General features: G+C 38.9%; 2 protein-coding genes across 3 annotated transcripts; one reads left to right on the top strand and one right to left on the bottom strand.

Moving 5' to 3' along the window:
• On the top strand, window positions 1–1,351 carry LOC131429502 (small ribosomal subunit protein uS3). Its single transcript, XM_058593655.1, has 3 exons — window positions 1–137; window positions 498–694; window positions 754–1,351. The coding sequence occupies exons 1-3, from the start codon at window positions 108–110 to the stop codon at window positions 1,256–1,258; spliced, it is 732 nt and encodes a 243-aa protein (XP_058449638.1). The 5' UTR covers window positions 1–107; the 3' UTR covers window positions 1,259–1,351.
• LOC131429501 (ribosomal protein S6 kinase delta-1) lies at window positions 1,352–4,242 on the bottom strand. 2 transcript variants are annotated; one of them, XM_058593653.1, is made up of 6 exons: window positions 4,133–4,242; window positions 3,945–4,069; window positions 3,178–3,886; window positions 2,059–3,118; window positions 1,681–1,999; window positions 1,352–1,617 (listed from the first exon to the last, which is right to left on the bottom strand). In XM_058593653.1, exons 2-6 carry the CDS (start codon window positions 4,044–4,046, stop codon window positions 1,510–1,512), a joined length of 2,298 nt encoding a protein of 765 aa, XP_058449636.1. In that variant the 5' UTR covers window positions 4,047–4,069; window positions 4,133–4,242; the 3' UTR covers window positions 1,352–1,509. The 2 variants fall into 2 exon arrangements, with proteins under 2 accessions (XP_058449636.1, XP_058449637.1); XM_058593654.1 differs by lacking the exon at window positions 4,133–4,242 and having other exon boundaries at window positions 3,178–3,862; window positions 3,945–4,120.
• Between the last annotated feature and the right edge of the window lie 13,022 nt (window positions 4,243–17,264).

The raw sequence follows: 17,264 nt of genomic DNA on the forward strand, positions 1-17,264 counted from the left end.
ACCGAAACGCTATAGCCTTTTTCGCTGGCGATCTCGTTCGGCTGCACGAACTGACATCTTTCTTTTCTGATTCTACCACGTTTTGCTAAAGTTGTGGTGCGACCAAAATGTATAACGTTGTGTCGAAAAAACGCCGGGTAATGAAAGTTTTTGTGAATAGTTTAGATTTAAGTTTATCGGGGACTATGTGTGCATTGGGAAAGTGAATAATTTTTGCAGTTTCATATTAGATTTCACACGAAATTCTAGATTTCAATTTCACTGTAATGACGGGATGGTGCTTTTGTGTTCGAGCTTTGCAACCTGCAGCAGCAAATGATGATTTGAGTTGCTCAGTATATAGCAATTTCTTGTCACGATAATGAATTTTTGGTCAAGAAATCGCGATATTCAAACAATCGAAACTGAACTATTGCTGTTTTAATTTAGTTTGCCCACATAACCTTACATTGTTTTGGTGATAGTAAACAAACTCGTTCGGATTTTTCTCTTTTCAGTTCGTTGCCAATGGCATGTTCCGTGCTGAGTTGAACGAATTTTTGACACGTGAACTGGCAGAGGATGGCTATTCCGGTGTGGAGGTACGTGTAACTCCAACTAGAACTGAAATTATTATTATGGCCACTCGCACCCAGAATGTGCTGGGAGAGAAGGGACGTCGTATTCGAGAACTGACTGCCGTTGTCCAAAAGAGGTAGGGACCTAGAAGGCTAGAAAGTTATGAAAACAGTTTGTAATATGGTTTACTTCCAGGTTCGGTTTTACCCCAGGAACTGTTGAATTGTATGCCGAGAAGGTTGCCACCCGTGGTTTGTGCGCCATCGCACAGGCCGAATCGCTCCGTTACAAACTGATCGGTGGACTGGCTGTGCGCCGTGCGTGCTATGGAGTGCTACGATTCATCATGGAATCCGGTGCCAAGGGTTGCGAGGTTGTCGTTTCGGGTAAGCTGCGGGGTCAGCGTGCCAAATCGATGAAATTCGTCGATGGTTTGATGATCCATTCCGGAGATCCGTGCAACGACTATGTCGACACGGCCACCCGTCACGTCCTGTTGCGTCAGGGAGTGCTGGGAATCAAAGTGAAAATTATGCTCCCGTGGGATCCGAATGGCAAAATCGGTCCGAAGAAGCCACTGCCGGATAACGTTTCGGTGGTCGAACCCAAGGACGAAATTATGTACAGCACACCGCGAAGCGACCCCAAGAACAAGCCAACGATGGAACTGGCCGAAGTCGTGGAACCGGTGGCCAGCTAATCTGTTTATTGTAGTTTTTACACAGTAATCGCAGGAAATGGAGGGAAAATATATTTGAAAAGTGTGTGAATAAAATAATTGGAACACCGATAATAGTTTGTATAAATAGTTATTTTATTCGAAACAATCAAAATCTGTCGACAATACACTAACACGAATATACTGTAAGTATTCACTGTGGTTAGTTGGTTTAATTAATCCTAACAAGTCTAGTACGTGAATGTTTTGTTCCTTGTTTATAACCGCTTTCCTTAAGTGTGGCCTAGTCTTTTCACATCGCTCCAATCAATCGTATGGAAGAATGAACACGCAATAATCTCTTTGAAGTCGGACCGATGTTCCGGCAAAGACTGAAGAAGCTGTAACCGAAGCGAAAAAATTCGATTTGATTTTCTGTTCTCCAAAAATAATTTCAAGCTTACCCCATCGAGCAGTTCTTTCGCTTCGTCGGAAATGTTCACCCCTTCCGGATACTGAATCTCGTGGTAGCAAAGCAGTCCCGCCGGGTGACAGGACTGAAAAGATTTTCTTGTGAGCATCTCAAAAAGTATCACTCCGATTGACCAAAAGTCCGACTTGGCTTGCAGCGGTCGCTCGGGTGCCACGTAAAGCTTCTGGACCGCATCCTGTCGCAACTGCGTTGTCAGCGTGGTCGCATTCGGGAACTTTTCCTTCCGGTAGAAGTACGTCAGCATCAGTTGACCTTCCGCACCGAGCAGCAGGTTGTCCATCGTTAAATCTCTGCAAGGCACACGGTAACTGATCTTGAGTTCACACAAACGCGAAACGAACGGACTTACCCGCAAATAATTCCATTGAAATGCAGCGCGTCAACGGCAATGATAAGCTCGCTGATCCACCGTTTGATGCACCCTTCCGGAAGTGGGTGTGCTTCGGCACCATCTCTTAATTCTAATTGACTAGTATCGATCTGAGGGCGGCTTATCGCCCCAGTGAGACTCTGACTCTGCTCCGGCTTTTCTGTCGCTGCCACTCTCGTAATCTCCGGCGGTTGTTTCTGAGATTGCTCCAGTGTGTGAGAGACCGCCTTCAGTAGCTGCTGACTGCAGCTAACTAAATCCGTTACATCCATGTCCTTGGAGAGGACATCGAACGACGTGATGTAACCGGAAGAAGAAGACGATGGTTCTCCTAGAGGCGCTTCTGCTCGATCCACCTCATCAATACTGACTGCTTCCAAACCTTCCTCTATTTTTTCGGGCACTTGTTCAGTCTCTGCTGCTGGGCTATCTAGGCTACTTTTACTATTATAATCATTTACGAGATCAATGAAACCAGAATCGTAACCGGTGGTTTGGCTAGACTCCGAAGTATTTGAAGATTCATTCGTTTTGATTTCCGGTTCAGGACTAGTTTCCTCAACCGCAGTTTCGACATCTTCCGTTTCCACTACGAGACCTTCCGGTTGCCTGTAACTTAAAATATAATCCCAAAGCTTGCCACCACAGATCAATTTCAGCAGCAGGAAAAGACTAGATTCCGACTGAAAGTATGCTGCCAGTGGGACCATATACGGAACGTCGTGTGGCAGAAAGAAGGCTTGCGAGAATCCACCGGGTGGCTTCCGGATTCCTTTCATTATGTAGAATGTTTTATCCGTGACATCCTGTACCTGCATGATTCGCCCTTCGATCACACGGACCACTTTGTATCGCGATAGATAATTTAGCGGTCGTTCCAGCAGTTGAATCGGTGAACTTGGATTGTCCACTGAAATCGGACTCAGAATCTCATCCCCCTCCTGATGCAGGAGATATTTTTCGTAGATTTCTTCAGCCCGAGCCACATATTTGCATGTTTTCTCTTTTGCCATAGTCTTTCGTGTGATGTTCTCATCATCTAAAATAAACAAAAATTTTAGAATAACATTCCCAACATTCATCAAACCATCACCATACTTTTCGCACCGGAAAGCAGCTTATCAATTCCTGCTTTATATTCGGAAAACGCAATCCTATAGTTTCCATTGGCCTCTGCCTGGGCGGCCCTGCTGAAAACCATGGCCGCTTCCACGATGTAATCCATTGAAGATTCCTGATCATTCGTAATCTTTTGTTGTTCGCTTGTATTAACCACCGCCGGCTCTACTCCGGGTGGTGCACTACTACTCGGCTGTGTCAGAATCGGTTCTTCCGTAGATTCATTTTCAGTTTGAACCGCATCCCCCGAATTCATACTTTCCACCAAATGCTTTTCCGCTGGTTCTCCACTATTCTCATTCTCATCCCGGGTTGGATCGATCAGTGCAATCTCGGTTGGCAGCGGGATAGCCAAATCTTCGCAAATGGCCGCAATGTTGCCTCCTTTCACGGGAGAACCTTCCGGTGAAATACCCTGCTCAAAGAACTTCACAAAAGCATGCGACAGATACAGGACCGGGTCCTGTCCGGCGAAATCCAGTAATTCGAGAATGTACTTTTTGCGTTCCTCAATCACTTTCGGATCGAATCTTTTGAAATAGGTTTTCTCCGTCGGGGCGGGGATCCGTCCGTAAAGGTGTCGCTCGCGATGCTTTTGGGACAGCTCCTTGTACAGTTTTTTCACGTCGCTGAATCGCTTCCATGAGGTGACACTGGTAAGCCCCTCCGGTAGGGAAAGAGGAAAGACCTTTACAAACATGACATTTGCTTAAATATGCACATTTCCAACGTATAAAGTTACTCACTATTGATGTAATTTTGTAGATGGTGTATCCATTCTGTCTTCTTGTTTCACTTATGATAAAATGATGCATCCAGGTTAAAGGTTTTCTTATTCGAAACTCCATTTGAAGACGAGTTGGTTTTAGTCCTAGATATACAAGAATATTTAATACAATTGAAAACAGTTACACACTAATCGATCACGTATTACAGTAATTATCATTTTTAATTTTTATCACGTAATATTTTTAGCAAAATATTGTAAGAAAATTTTCATCCTTTTTGTAAGGAATAACACTAATTTTTCTAGAAGCGAATGACATGACATAAATAAATATATAGTAAACAGAGCAACAACAACCGTAATATTTGAAAATATCCTATCCATATAATGTACACTGAGAGAAAGTTATACACCGATTTCCATTGTCATTTTTTCGCGTTATTTTGTGATTGGCATATTGTCGCAAAACTGAAATGTAGAGGCGCTGTTTGCTTAGAGATGATACTTTCAGCAAGAGCTGTCAAATCGGCAGGAAAATTTCTAATTACTCCATCTTTTCAACAATTTCTTATGAAAACGGGCAAATTCATTTGAAAGATCATAGTAGAAGCAAATACAAATTATAATACGGAGTACTCCGACCAATTTTCGAGGACACATTTTGCGCTATGTGGTACACTGTAAGGGTACACTGTCAGAGTGACAATGTACTTTGTCAAATTTTCCATACAACTGGCAACGCTGAAGGGTACAATTCAACTCACCATAGTTACTGTTTATTATTCTGATCCCTGGTCAAATCAGAAGTACTTTGCTGTTAAGACTTCACAATACAAGTAAGTTGAAAAGCGTTTTATATTTTTAGACTGCAGTCTCATCTCCACTCTTCAACATCTTTCAGTTGCATATGAACTGCACCTCGAGTGCGGTAGGATGATCAATCTTTTTGACTAGCTGCAGGCATTTCGAACTGTTCTAGTTGGCAGTAACATCACAGACTAACAGACAGGACACTCAAATTAGAATCTTCAATCATTTTAACGGTCATTTCGAATATTCCTTTATTTGGGACAGTACTCACATGTGTCATGATGGCGCCACGCTACCCTATCAAAAACATCCTGTCTGTCATCCAGACTGTGTTTATTTTTTTCATTTACCAGCAGAGTTGCCATTCATACAGAATTACCTGTAATGTATTGATTTGTATACACACTTAGTTTTCTTTACCGACTTCAGCAATATTTTACCGACTTTTACACAGCTGAACGTACGGTAATCTGTTCAGTAATTTATTAATTGAGGAACGTTCAGTAAAACTGAAGTTTGTTCGAATTGTCATTTTTAGCTGTATTGGTCAGCAAATGTAGATGAGGATTCAGTAAATATTGCTGTTTAGTCAGCATTTGTTTTACGTTGAAAAGTTACCGAACCAGCGGTTAAACCAACTGATTGAATCAGTAATTTTTACAGTTCAGTGCAGCAGAAAATTAATGTTGAATGATTAAATTATTTCTTTTGAAATTTCGGAAAAAATATTTTGAAAAACTGATTGCTCTACGGCCGTTTTATTTTTGATTTAAAAAACATTAATTTTCTTTCATCTCATAGCTTCGGCGAAAGTTTTCACCCGTTGTAGTAAGAGTTCCAATACCATATAAAGTGTTCATAATGAACAAATAAAACAGTTTATCTGCAAGATGGCTTTTACAGTTGAATACTTCAAAACACTGGCACAGCAATCGGAAGCAGTACAGAATATCTCCCTCTACTGGAATTTTATGATCGCGCCAAATAATAGTTCCTCCTTCAGCTTTGTAAAGTAGTATCGGGATATAAGAATTAACCTCAGGAAACGGGTCATCAACCTGGAATAACACATATAAATTCACAGATATAACAGCGTAATTAATTAATACTAATATTATATTCGTTCTTCGTGATGGTATTAACAAGACGGAATTTAAAAAACAAAAAATACAGTTATTTACCTTTAACCACTGAATTATACCGTTTAACTTTGTTCCTTCAGCGCCACGAGAATTTTTAATTTCATCCGTTTCGGTATGTTTAGTGTCTTCATTAATTGAATCTACTGACTATTATCCGCTAGTTCCGCATATTCAAAAGCAGATTGAAATGACGGAGAATTCACGAGAAATTGTGGTTCTCGGGGATGTTTATCCAAAATATGTTATTTTAAAGACCAGAACCGACTATAACGCATATTATATTTCAAAAATGTATAGTCGTAATGTACAGCGTCAGGAAGAAAATCGCGATTTCGGATATGTAAAGCGCCATGGCATCCAAGGTCTTCTACATAACCGGAAACTGCCTTTCGACAAAAAAAAACAAGTGATTGCATCCATTTATTGTAAAACTGAAATGTTACAAGGTAAATCATATTACTTACTGAATAGCTTGAATAACAATACATCCAAAGATTGAATTTTGTTCAATATATATTCCATTTTACTCACTTCGATCACAGTATACAAAAACCAATATGGCGTGCTATGTGCTTGCGTTTTCCAAATTGATTCGGTACTCTTTACCGAACAATTCGCAAAAATTCTATAAATTACTGATCGATCAGGATGATTTCTATTAAATTTACCGAATAATTTCAAAGTGAAGACAGTTCGGTAGATAATTGCCAAATTTTCAGTACATGTTTTTGAAGAGCTGAATTTCGGTAACAAATTATGCTGAATACGTCAATTTTTATAAGAATAGCAGACTAATCGGTAATTTTGATAAAAATAACGAATTTTCCAGTAAAAATATTACCGAACTGAAAATCCGAAAATAAGTGTGTACGCCCATGCGAATTTCATGCAGGATACAGATTTAATACATATTGCCAAAACTATATACATAATTGTGCCTACTTCGCATCCTCCAACGCAATACAAAATCGAACCCGTTTTGTTGCAATATTTACTTGCTTCTGGTCTGCCGCCACTTAATTTCGGGTGAAAACTACCAACACAATAAAAAATAGTCTAGATGAACAACGTTGAGTCAAATAAATGGTTACCTTCCAACATCGCGAAAAAGTTAAATATATTATCAACATAATCCAATAATTTATTGTGATGATTCATTTTCAAATATTTTGATGAAATCAAGCAGCTGATCGATGTTGACAAACGAGGGGAAATCAACTAGTAAAAAAACTTTTACATAACACAAGGGGTGTACAGATAGTAAATAGTTCGCGCAGTACTATATAGATGGAACTAGTGCATCACGAAAAATTATTTTTATAAGAATTTACTCATACTGTCATGTCTGTTAGTCTGTGGTAACATAGACGAACAAAAACACCAAGTGGATCCCAAGATACAGTAAGATTTAAAATAAAGTGGCATTTTTATTTTGCTTAACATGGTGCATGTTTTATAGGGCCCGCTTCCCACGAGTTGTTGCAGAGTTGCGGTATCTAGGTTCCATAAAAACGTTCAAGAAGAAGACTGACCATGTTACAAAATTGATCAGGTGAATCGGAAATCGATCTTGAAACGGTCCTTGTTGTGCTATTTTGCAAAGTTCAAAACCAACGCATTCTGCTATTTAATTTATCTCCGCAATCCATTTAATGTATCTCGCGAACATAGCGTGACGCAGGAATGTTTTTATCCGCTTTTCGATAGCGACGCATTGTTTTCATGATAATTACTAGCATACTTTGATGTTGTAGCGTTGCCAATTATTTTATTTTTTAACTTTTCTAAGCTGTCATGACGAAACAGTGAAACAGGCTAGGCTTAATTGATCATTCTGTGAACCAAACATATGGGCTCCGAATGTATGGGACTTGGGGGTATTATTATTTGTATTTGGTAGATGTCGAAGAAAAAGTTTTTACTCTGAGGTGGTAATGTTGATCTTAGTTCATTGTGCGAAATCTACCGTTTATTCAGAATAGCTTGGTTTGATACCATTTTTCAAATGCCTGAAAATAACAAATAAAGTATCCAAATTAATAGTTCTCGATCGCTATACCTTCTAGTACTTGAGAAATCAACATTACACTGGTTTCAGTTTAAAAAAATGTTGATCCGAAAAACCCAGTTTCACACATTTCTGAAGATTTTCCATGTTTAATCGTAGTTTACACTAAGAAGAGTAGTGGTAATACCTTTGAAATCGTTTTTCTTCTACTCCGAGTGTACTTTTATTGCTGATATCTATTTGTACTATTGAATAAACGTTGAAAATCACTACTTCCGATAGAAAAATTTCCGAAAGAATCCTCCTTTTCTTGGTTCCATTTTTCATTGGCAGGTGTCGCTACCGGTAAATCAGCTTTTTATCGTTTTTTTTCAATAGTACAAATAGATATCAGCAATAAAATTACCCTCGGAGTAGAAGAAAATCGATTTCAAAGCGATAAATAACGTGACATAGTAGAATTAAACGGTACAACAACAGTACTATTAGTGACAATATTCTACTAACAGCTCAAACGGAAATCTAGTCACTGAATACCGTTCCAGGAAGTACCATAAGTATTGACAAAAACTTTAAAAAGGAACTCACTTCTACATCACATGGAATGCTTAATCGATTGTCACACGTGTAGATTGAAAGAAATAATTTTAAGATTTCATAAAATTTCTATCTTCGATTCGTCTTGCAGTTCCAAAATTTAAATTACAATTCATTTGAAACGACGGTCATTAAAATAATTTCATGAAAACTAAACACAACGAAGAATATTCACGCGAGAAACAAATGCTGGTTGATAAAAAAAAGTATCATCTCATTGCTAGGAGGATTAAGGAGGAGGATTAAGCACGTTTTTTTTTTACCAATTTCAGTAGAATATTATCATCAATTTTATTATTAGAGTGTTGCAAGTCTTTTCAGATATATTCATCCAAAGAGAACTTACCGTCTTGTCAGTATTATCTTTTATTGCAAAGAAATCAATTTTTACTACAATGTTTTCCCAATAAATATTGCAATTTTCACATTTTACTTCCGAAAATTATGCTATTTGACCAATCTGTATTTCTACTGAATGTATAGGGAATACTACTTCATTATTTTCAATAAGTTTACAGACAAATGATAGAACCTGTACTGAGTTTGAAAAGTAATGACATTTCGAAGTTTACAGACCGTGTCAGTAACTGTTTCGTAACTGTTACATATATAAGATTAACCGATACTCAGTAGTTCTTCGACAGGCCGTAACTTGGGTAAATTTTACATATCGTTCAGTGAAAAAAACATTTTACGCATCGTAACCGCAAAAAGAGAAATTTGGTGTGTATGAACTTTAGATTCAATTGTTGCTGAAAAAAATATTTATATTAAACTTCGTAGTTGTATATTCTTGTGAGCTACGAAAATATGAAAAATTAGTGCTCATTGAATTTCTCATTCTATAACCATAATCTGTTGGGATATTTTTTAGTATCATTTCATTGTACAAGCGGCCCTTACACGAGTCATTAAGAATGTCATTACTCAAAAATATTATATACGTGTAATGGTGCAGTAATGACGAGATTTCTATCAAATTTGAAATACATCATTACTCAGTCATCATTAAAAATGACAAAAACAATGCTCGTGTAAGGGCAACTAATCTCCCATTTTTTTAGTGAATATACAGGGTCCGGCACTCGAAGTGTAACCAATTAAAAAGGCCATAAATTCAGTTTGGAAAATTATTTTTACTTAATTCAAAGTACAAAATGTGTAAAAATAATACAAAATTCAGAATCAATTCACTTTTGCTCGATATGACCACCTTTTACCTTGACTATGGCCTTGAGACGGTCAAAAAACGAATCGCAAGCTGCCCGAATGTGACTTGCAGGTGTATTTTGGCCCACTCGCGGACAATAACTTTTTTCAGCGCCTCGAGACTGGTGTATCTTTTAGTTCGGACTTAGCTCTCCAAAATGGCCCAAAGAGAATAATCCATTGGATTCGCATCTGGTGAATTCGAGAGCCATTGTGTGGACGTGATGAAGTTCGGAACGTTGTTTTTCAGCCATTCTTGGTTCACTCGAGCTTTGTGAGACGGTGCCGAGTCCTGCTGAAACGTCCATGGTCTGCCACCGAAATGTTTGTCTGCCCACGGCTCCAAAGCAACCTCCAGAATACTTTCCCGATAATATGTCGCATTTACCTTGACGCCAGGCTCGATGAAAACGATTGGAGAGCGCCCATCTGCGGTTACAGCGGCCCAAACCATTATCTGTTGCGGGTGCTGCCTCCTGGTGGCCAATCGATGACTCAAATTCTCGTATGAACGGTCGGTCAAGTAAACCCTATCGTTTTGAGAGTTTACGAATTGCTCAATTGGAAAAATTTTCTCGTCAGAAAATACAATGTTCGGAAATTGACCGCTTTCGGCCAAACGAAGCAACTCCTTCGCTCTCATTCAGTAATAGCCGTTCAACCGAGAAGGTTGTGTATATGTAGAAGCGTACAGTTTAATAACGCTGGTTAGTTTACACGCGTTAAATACGACAACGGTTGAACTACAGGTAGAGACCTGTTGGCAGCAGCCGTTAAAACGTAAAATCGTGCTGCATAAGAGAGCCCTAGTGCTGGGCCAAGCTGGTGAAGGAAACAACAAAGAGCGTTTCCCAAGCTCTACCCAGGCCACAATATACAGCCACAAGTGCTGAGCAGGAGAGTGCAAAGGCACATTGAAGAAGAAGAGTGCAAAGGCACACAGAAGCAGGAGAGTGCAAAGGCACACCGGTGCGAAGGCACTTCGGTGCAGAAGCATATCGGTGCGGAGCACAAGTAAGAAGGAGACAAGACAACTCGGTCTTTCCACTGCCATACAACACGCAGGTATACACCGGTAACCTGCGCTGGTTGCAGCTGGTGAAGATAAAAAAGTATCGGAAATCGTGTGGTGCTGGATGTCAGGTAGCAGTAGCATCACATCGCATTCTATCGCTACAGTGAGCTTCAGCATTGTATCAACGTCCAGATACATCCAACAAGAACATCTAGAGCAACGAGGATCAACACGGCAGTGCAACAGAGATAGACAACAATTCCAAGGTAGAAGTTTATTTTTTTCCTTTTGATTGAGTACTGTGTAGTTTTGGTTTCATTTTTTATATTAAAGTTTGATTAGAAATTTCAATGTGATGGATGAATCCATGGACGTAAATCCTAGCATGAATCCGATACCCCCACGAACGAAAAAATATCAGGAGAGCTCTTCTGGGCCTTGGATAGTCTTTTTTAGACGTATATCAAAGCCATTAAACATTTACCAAATTTCTAAAGGTTTGACATCACGATTCTCTTCAATCAAAGAGATCATAAAAGTAAATAACGATAAAATTCGTGTTGTGGTAAATAATTTGAAACACGCGAATGATATTGTCTCTTCGGAACATTTCAATAAAGAGTATAAAGTTTACATACCCTCCAAAGATGTCGAAATTGACGGTGTTGTTACCGAAGCGAGTCTTTCGGTAGATGATTTACTCAAGCATGGTGTTGGTCGTTTCAAGAACTCTATGCTTGAGGGTGTGAAAATACTGGAGTGCAAACAACTGTACTCAGTAGTTCATGAAGAGGGAAAGAAAGTTTATCGCCCATCAGACTCGTTTCGAGTGACATTTGCCGGATCTGCGTTGCCGTCCCATGTCTATGTCGATAAAATTCGCCTCCCTGTTCGGCTTTTTGTTCCAAATGTAATGAATTGTACGAACTGCAAAAAATTCGGACACACAGCTACTTACTGTAGTAACAAACCAAAATGTATTAAGTGTGAAGGACCTCATAAAGATAATGATTGCAACAAGGAAATTGAAAAATGTATTTATTGTGGGGAAAGTCCTCATGAGGATATTTCAGTATGCACTGCATTTAAAGTGCACAAAGACAAAATTAAGCTTTCTTTAAAAGCACGGTCTAAGCGCACATATGCAGAAATGCTTAAAACGGTCATTGATGTCCCCCCTTTGGAAACCGAAAACGGGTTTTCAAATCTAGAGGAACCAGAGGACTCTGACTCTGACGAAAATAGTGAAGGTAATTCGTTTATCACTACCCAAGGGTCAGTTAAGAGAAAGAAGTCTTTTTCCAAATTACCAAAAAAGACACCTAAAGTTTCATCTTCAAAAAAAGATCCCCGTGTTAAACAAAAAAAGTCAAAACCAAAGACTGTGCCTCCTGGTTTGTCAAATTCACAAATCAATCCAGGATCTAGCACAGAAAAAGATAATAATCCTGCGGGCTCCATTTTACAGCCTCCAACAGGATTACTGAAGTTTTCGGAAATTGTTGAATGGATTTTCTCAGCATTCAATATATCTGAACCCTTAAAGACCCTCATAATGGCATTCCTTCCAATAGCTAGAAATTTTTTGAAGCAGTTATCAGCTCAATGGCCAATTGTCTCAGGTTTTGTATCTTTTGATGGATAATTTATCACCCGCCGCAAATGATACAATCACTGTCCTGCAGTGGAATTGTCGAAGCATCATGCCAAAACTTGATTCATTTAAAATTTTATTGCATAGTCAAAAATGTGATGTATTTGCTTTATGCGAAACATGGCTTACTTCAAACATAGCTTTAAATTTTAATGATTTTAACATTATACGTCTCGATAGAGACTCTCCGTATGGTGGAGTGCTTTTGGGAATTAAGAAATGCTGTTCCTTTTATAGATTAAACATCCCTTCATCTTCTAGTATAGAAGTTGTTGCTTGCCAAATAAACATTAAAGGCAAAGATATTTGCATAGCTTCGGTTTATATTCCTCCAAAAGCACAAGTTGGACAGCGACAGCTTAATGAAATGGTTGAAGCCCTTCCTGCTCCACGATTGATTCTGGGGGATTTAAATTCGCACGGATTGATGTGGGGTTCCGTTTACAATGATAGCAGATCATCTTTAATACAAAACATTTGTGACAATTTTAGCATGACGGTATTAAATATGGGTAGCATGACACGGATCCCAAGACCTCCGGCACGCCCAAGTGCATTAGATCTATCTCTTTGCTCAACATCAATTCGACTAGATTGCACCTGGAAAATATTGCCTGATTTACACGGTAGCGATCATTTACCAATCATCATCTCAATTAGCTGTAACAAATGTATTGCTAATTCAGCTAGTATTCCATATGATTTGACAAAAAATATCGACTGGATTAAATACCAAAGTAGAATCTCTAGTATTTTGAATTCAATGGAAGAGCTCCCTCCACTTGAAGAATATGACTTCCTCGTTTGTTCGATTCTGGAGGCCGCAGAACAATCCCAAACTAAACGCTTTCCTGGGCCAACGATTAACAGAAGGCCTCCCAACCCCTGGTGGGACAAAGAGGGCTCAGAGGCTAAACTCGCAAAACAAAATGCTTGCAAGACGTTTCTAAAACGGGGAGGAGGAACTCCTCAGAATTTTGAAAAACTTATGGTTTTCGAAACCAAGTACAAGAGCATACTTCGAGCCAAAAAATGTAGCTATTGGAGACATTTTGTCGAAGGTTTGTCAAGAGATACCTCAATGAGCACTCTTTGGAACACGGCCAGACGAATGAGGAATCGTAACGTGGGCAATGAGAGTGATGAATACTCGAACCGATGGATATTTGACTTTGCTAGGAAAGTTTGCCCAGATTCTGTTCCTACGCAGAGCATTATACGGGAATCTCCTCCAAATAATGGTTTTATTAATAACCCATTTTCAATGATGGAATTTTCTATAGCACTCTTGTCTTGTAACAATAACGCCCCTGGGTTGGACAGAATTAAATTCAACTTGGTGAAGAATCTGCCCGACTTCGCAAAAAGACGTTTGTTGGAATTGTTCAACAAGTTTTTTGAGCAAAATATTGTTCCACCTGACTGGAGACAAGTGAAAGTTATCGCCATTCAAAAGCCGGGGAAACCAGCTTCCAATCACAACTCATATAGACCCATTGCGATGTTGTCCTGCATCAGAAAATTGTTCGAAAAAATTATTCTACGACGTCTCGACACTTGGGTCGAGACGAACGGTTTGTTGTCAGATACTCAGTTTGGCTTCCGTAGAAATAAAGGGACGAATGATTGCCTTGCATTACTTTCGTCTGACATCCAAATTGCCTTCGCTCAAAAGCAACAAATGGCATCTGTATTTTTAGACATTAAAGGAGCATTTGATTCAGTTTCCATTGATGTTCTTTCAGACAAGCTCCACCAACATGGACTTCCAGCGGTTATAAATAATTATTTGCACAACCTTTTGTCAGAGAAGTGCATGTATTTTTCACATGGCGATTTGGCAACATTCAGAATTAGCTACATGGGTCTCCCGCAAGGCTCATGCCTCAGTCCGCTCCTCTATAATTTTTACGTGAATGACATTGACAGCTGTCTAGTAACCCCATGTACACTAAGACAATTGGCAGATGATGGCGTGGTTTCAGTTACTGGGCCCAAAGCTATTGATCTGCATAAACCATTGCAAGATACCTTAGATAACTTGTCCGTTTGGGCTGTTCATCTTGGTATCGAATTCTCTGCGGAGAAAACAGAGCTGGTCGTCTTTTCAGCTTCATATGATGGGAAGAATGATCCAACAGGTTTTGACTTTCAAATACCTCGGGGTGTGGTTTGATTCCAAATGCACGTGGGGAGGACACATTAGGTATCTGATAACGAAATGCCAACAAAGAGTAAATTTTCTTCGAACAATAACAGGATCTTGGTGGGGTTCTCATCCGCAAGATCTAATAAAATTGTATCAAACAACGATACTTTCAGTGATGGAATATGGATGCGTTTGTTTTCGTTCCGCTGCAAACTCTCATATTATCAAACTTGAGCGAATTCAGTACCGTTGTTTGCGAATTGCCTTAGGCTGCATGCATTCGACACATACAATGAGTCTTGAAGTTCTGGCGGGAGTTCTTCCATTAAAAGATCGATTTTGGGAGCTTTCATCACGCCTGCTAATAAGATGTGAGGTGCTGAATCCCATGGTAATTAATAATTTCGAACGACTAGTCGAGCTTCGATCTCAAACAAAATTTATGACAGTATATTTTAACCATATGTCACAGGAAATCAACCCTTCAAGATATATGTATTCCTATCCGTGTCAGCATCCTAAGTGCCCCTGACTCAACTTTATTTTTCGATACATCCATGCAGCGTGAAGTGCGTGGAATCCCGGATCATCTACGCTCGACGGAAATCCCAAAAATATTTTCAAGTAAGTTCAGGCATATTGACTCTGAGAAAATGTTTTATACGGACGGATCGCGAATTGAAGAAGCGACAGGGTTTGGTATGTTCAACAATAATGTTTCGGCCTCATTTAGGCTTCAAGAACCTGCATCTGTTTATATAGCAGAGCTAGCAGCAGTTCATTATAGTTTGAGTGTAATCGTCACATTATCTCCAAACCATTATTTCCTCTTCACAGATAGTCTGAGTGCAATTGAAGCCATTCGCTCGAACGCTGCTGGCAAAAATGAACCGTTTTTCCTGGGCAAAATAAAACAGTGCCTGAACGACATATTGAACAATAATTATCTAATCACTATAGTCTGGGTCCCGGCTCATTGCTCCATTCCTGGCAATGAAAGAGCCGATATTTTAGCCAAACGTGGTGCTATTGAGGGTGAAATTTATGAGCGACCGATTGCTTTCAACGAATTCTATAGCTCGTCTCGCCAAAGAACACTTACCAGCTGGCAAGCATCTTGGGATAGAGATGATCTGGGTCGGTGGATGCACTCAATTATTCCGAAAATATCGACAAAGGCATGGTTCAGGGGACTGGATGTGAGTAGGGATTTCATTCGTGTGATGTCCAGACTCATGTCCAATCACTACACGTTAGATGCACATCTCCTTCGAATTGGGCTCTCCGAGACTAATCATTGTGCTTGCGGAGAAGGTTATCGGGATATTGATCATGTCGTTTGGACATGCGTGGAGTATCGTGATGTCAGATCTCAACTAATAAATTCTTTGCGTACCCAAGGTAGACTATCCAATATCCCAGTTCGAGACATTCTTGCTTGTCGTGATCTTTCATACATGAAACTTATTTATCATTTCATAAAGAAAATTGGAGTTTCAATTTAATAAAGGCCCCTTTTAAGACTTAGTTCTGATCCCAGCTGCGTCCATGAGTTCAACCAATAGCTAAATTAGAATAAAAATTATGTAATGATACAAACAAACTCGAAACAGTTTATGAAATTATCAACAAAATGTCTGAAAATAACAGCTTATTTTATAATTTATAGAAGTTAATCGTTTGGTTCAAATAATATTTCCGAGTAGATTTCATAATTAATGACGAGTTACCTAAGATGATATTTAAGCTATAAGAGAATATGTTTTAATAAATTCAAAACGTTGTGACTATGTTAGAATTAAATTAGGATAAGAATATTATGTAAAAGTGATGCTACGGCGAAGAAAAACTTATGTAAACTGCCTTAAGAAATAAACGTATTTATGGAAAAAAAAACTCCTTCGCTCTCTCAAGTCAAGATTTTTTTTTTCGCGTTTACTTTTGGCAAAATGCTTTCTTGCGCTTGTAAACAATACAACTCCGAACTGTCATTTAGCAAATTTCTAGAGAGCTGATGCCCGTGCGTCAGCTGCGCGAGCGGTCTGAAGTTGGTTACACTTCGAGTGCCGGACCCTGTAGATAAATTCAGATTTTTTATGCAGAGTTTATACAGATTTTATATATACATCTGGCATCTCTGGTTGTTAATCTACTGAAAATAACTTGCACGCTAGCATCATGTGCAAAGCATTAGATCTATCACTGCTTGTAAAACACATGAAATGTATGAAAATAAACATTAACTCATAAAATGAGTGTAAAACTGTTGATATTTAGTGGAAATCATGCTGCGTTTATCTGAAATGCATGTCAAAACGATAAGATATATAGTTACCTCTAAATTCTATATGATTTTCATATGAATGTCACATGGTTTTTCACTTAGATTTCAATTGAAACACAGTTGACCGAATCAAGTGCTGTACTCATTTCCATTAGAAAATGAAATGTTTAACACATGTAGTTCGATTCAATAGAAAATCACATCACATCTAAAGGAAAAACACATCGAAGCTAAGTGAAAAATAGTCTTGTCAGGCATCTTAGTGAGTTTGCACATGAAATCTTTGGTTATGTATTGATATTGTGCTGCTTACATATGAATCAATTGAGCAAATTTTTATCAGTGTACCTTGCTGTTGTTAACTCAAAAATGAGTAGATAGGTGGTAACTCAAGTTTAGAGTACGTGCACTTTTTGTGAATTTGAGTGGTGTGTCTGCTGGTGTGCGACCTACTTATGGATTTAATAAATC

The sequence above is a fragment of the Malaya genurostris genome, chromosome 2, assembly GCF_030247185.1.
Source record: "Malaya genurostris strain Urasoe2022 chromosome 2, Malgen_1.1, whole genome shotgun sequence".
Lineage (NCBI taxonomy): Eukaryota > Metazoa > Arthropoda > Insecta > Diptera > Culicidae > Malaya > Malaya genurostris.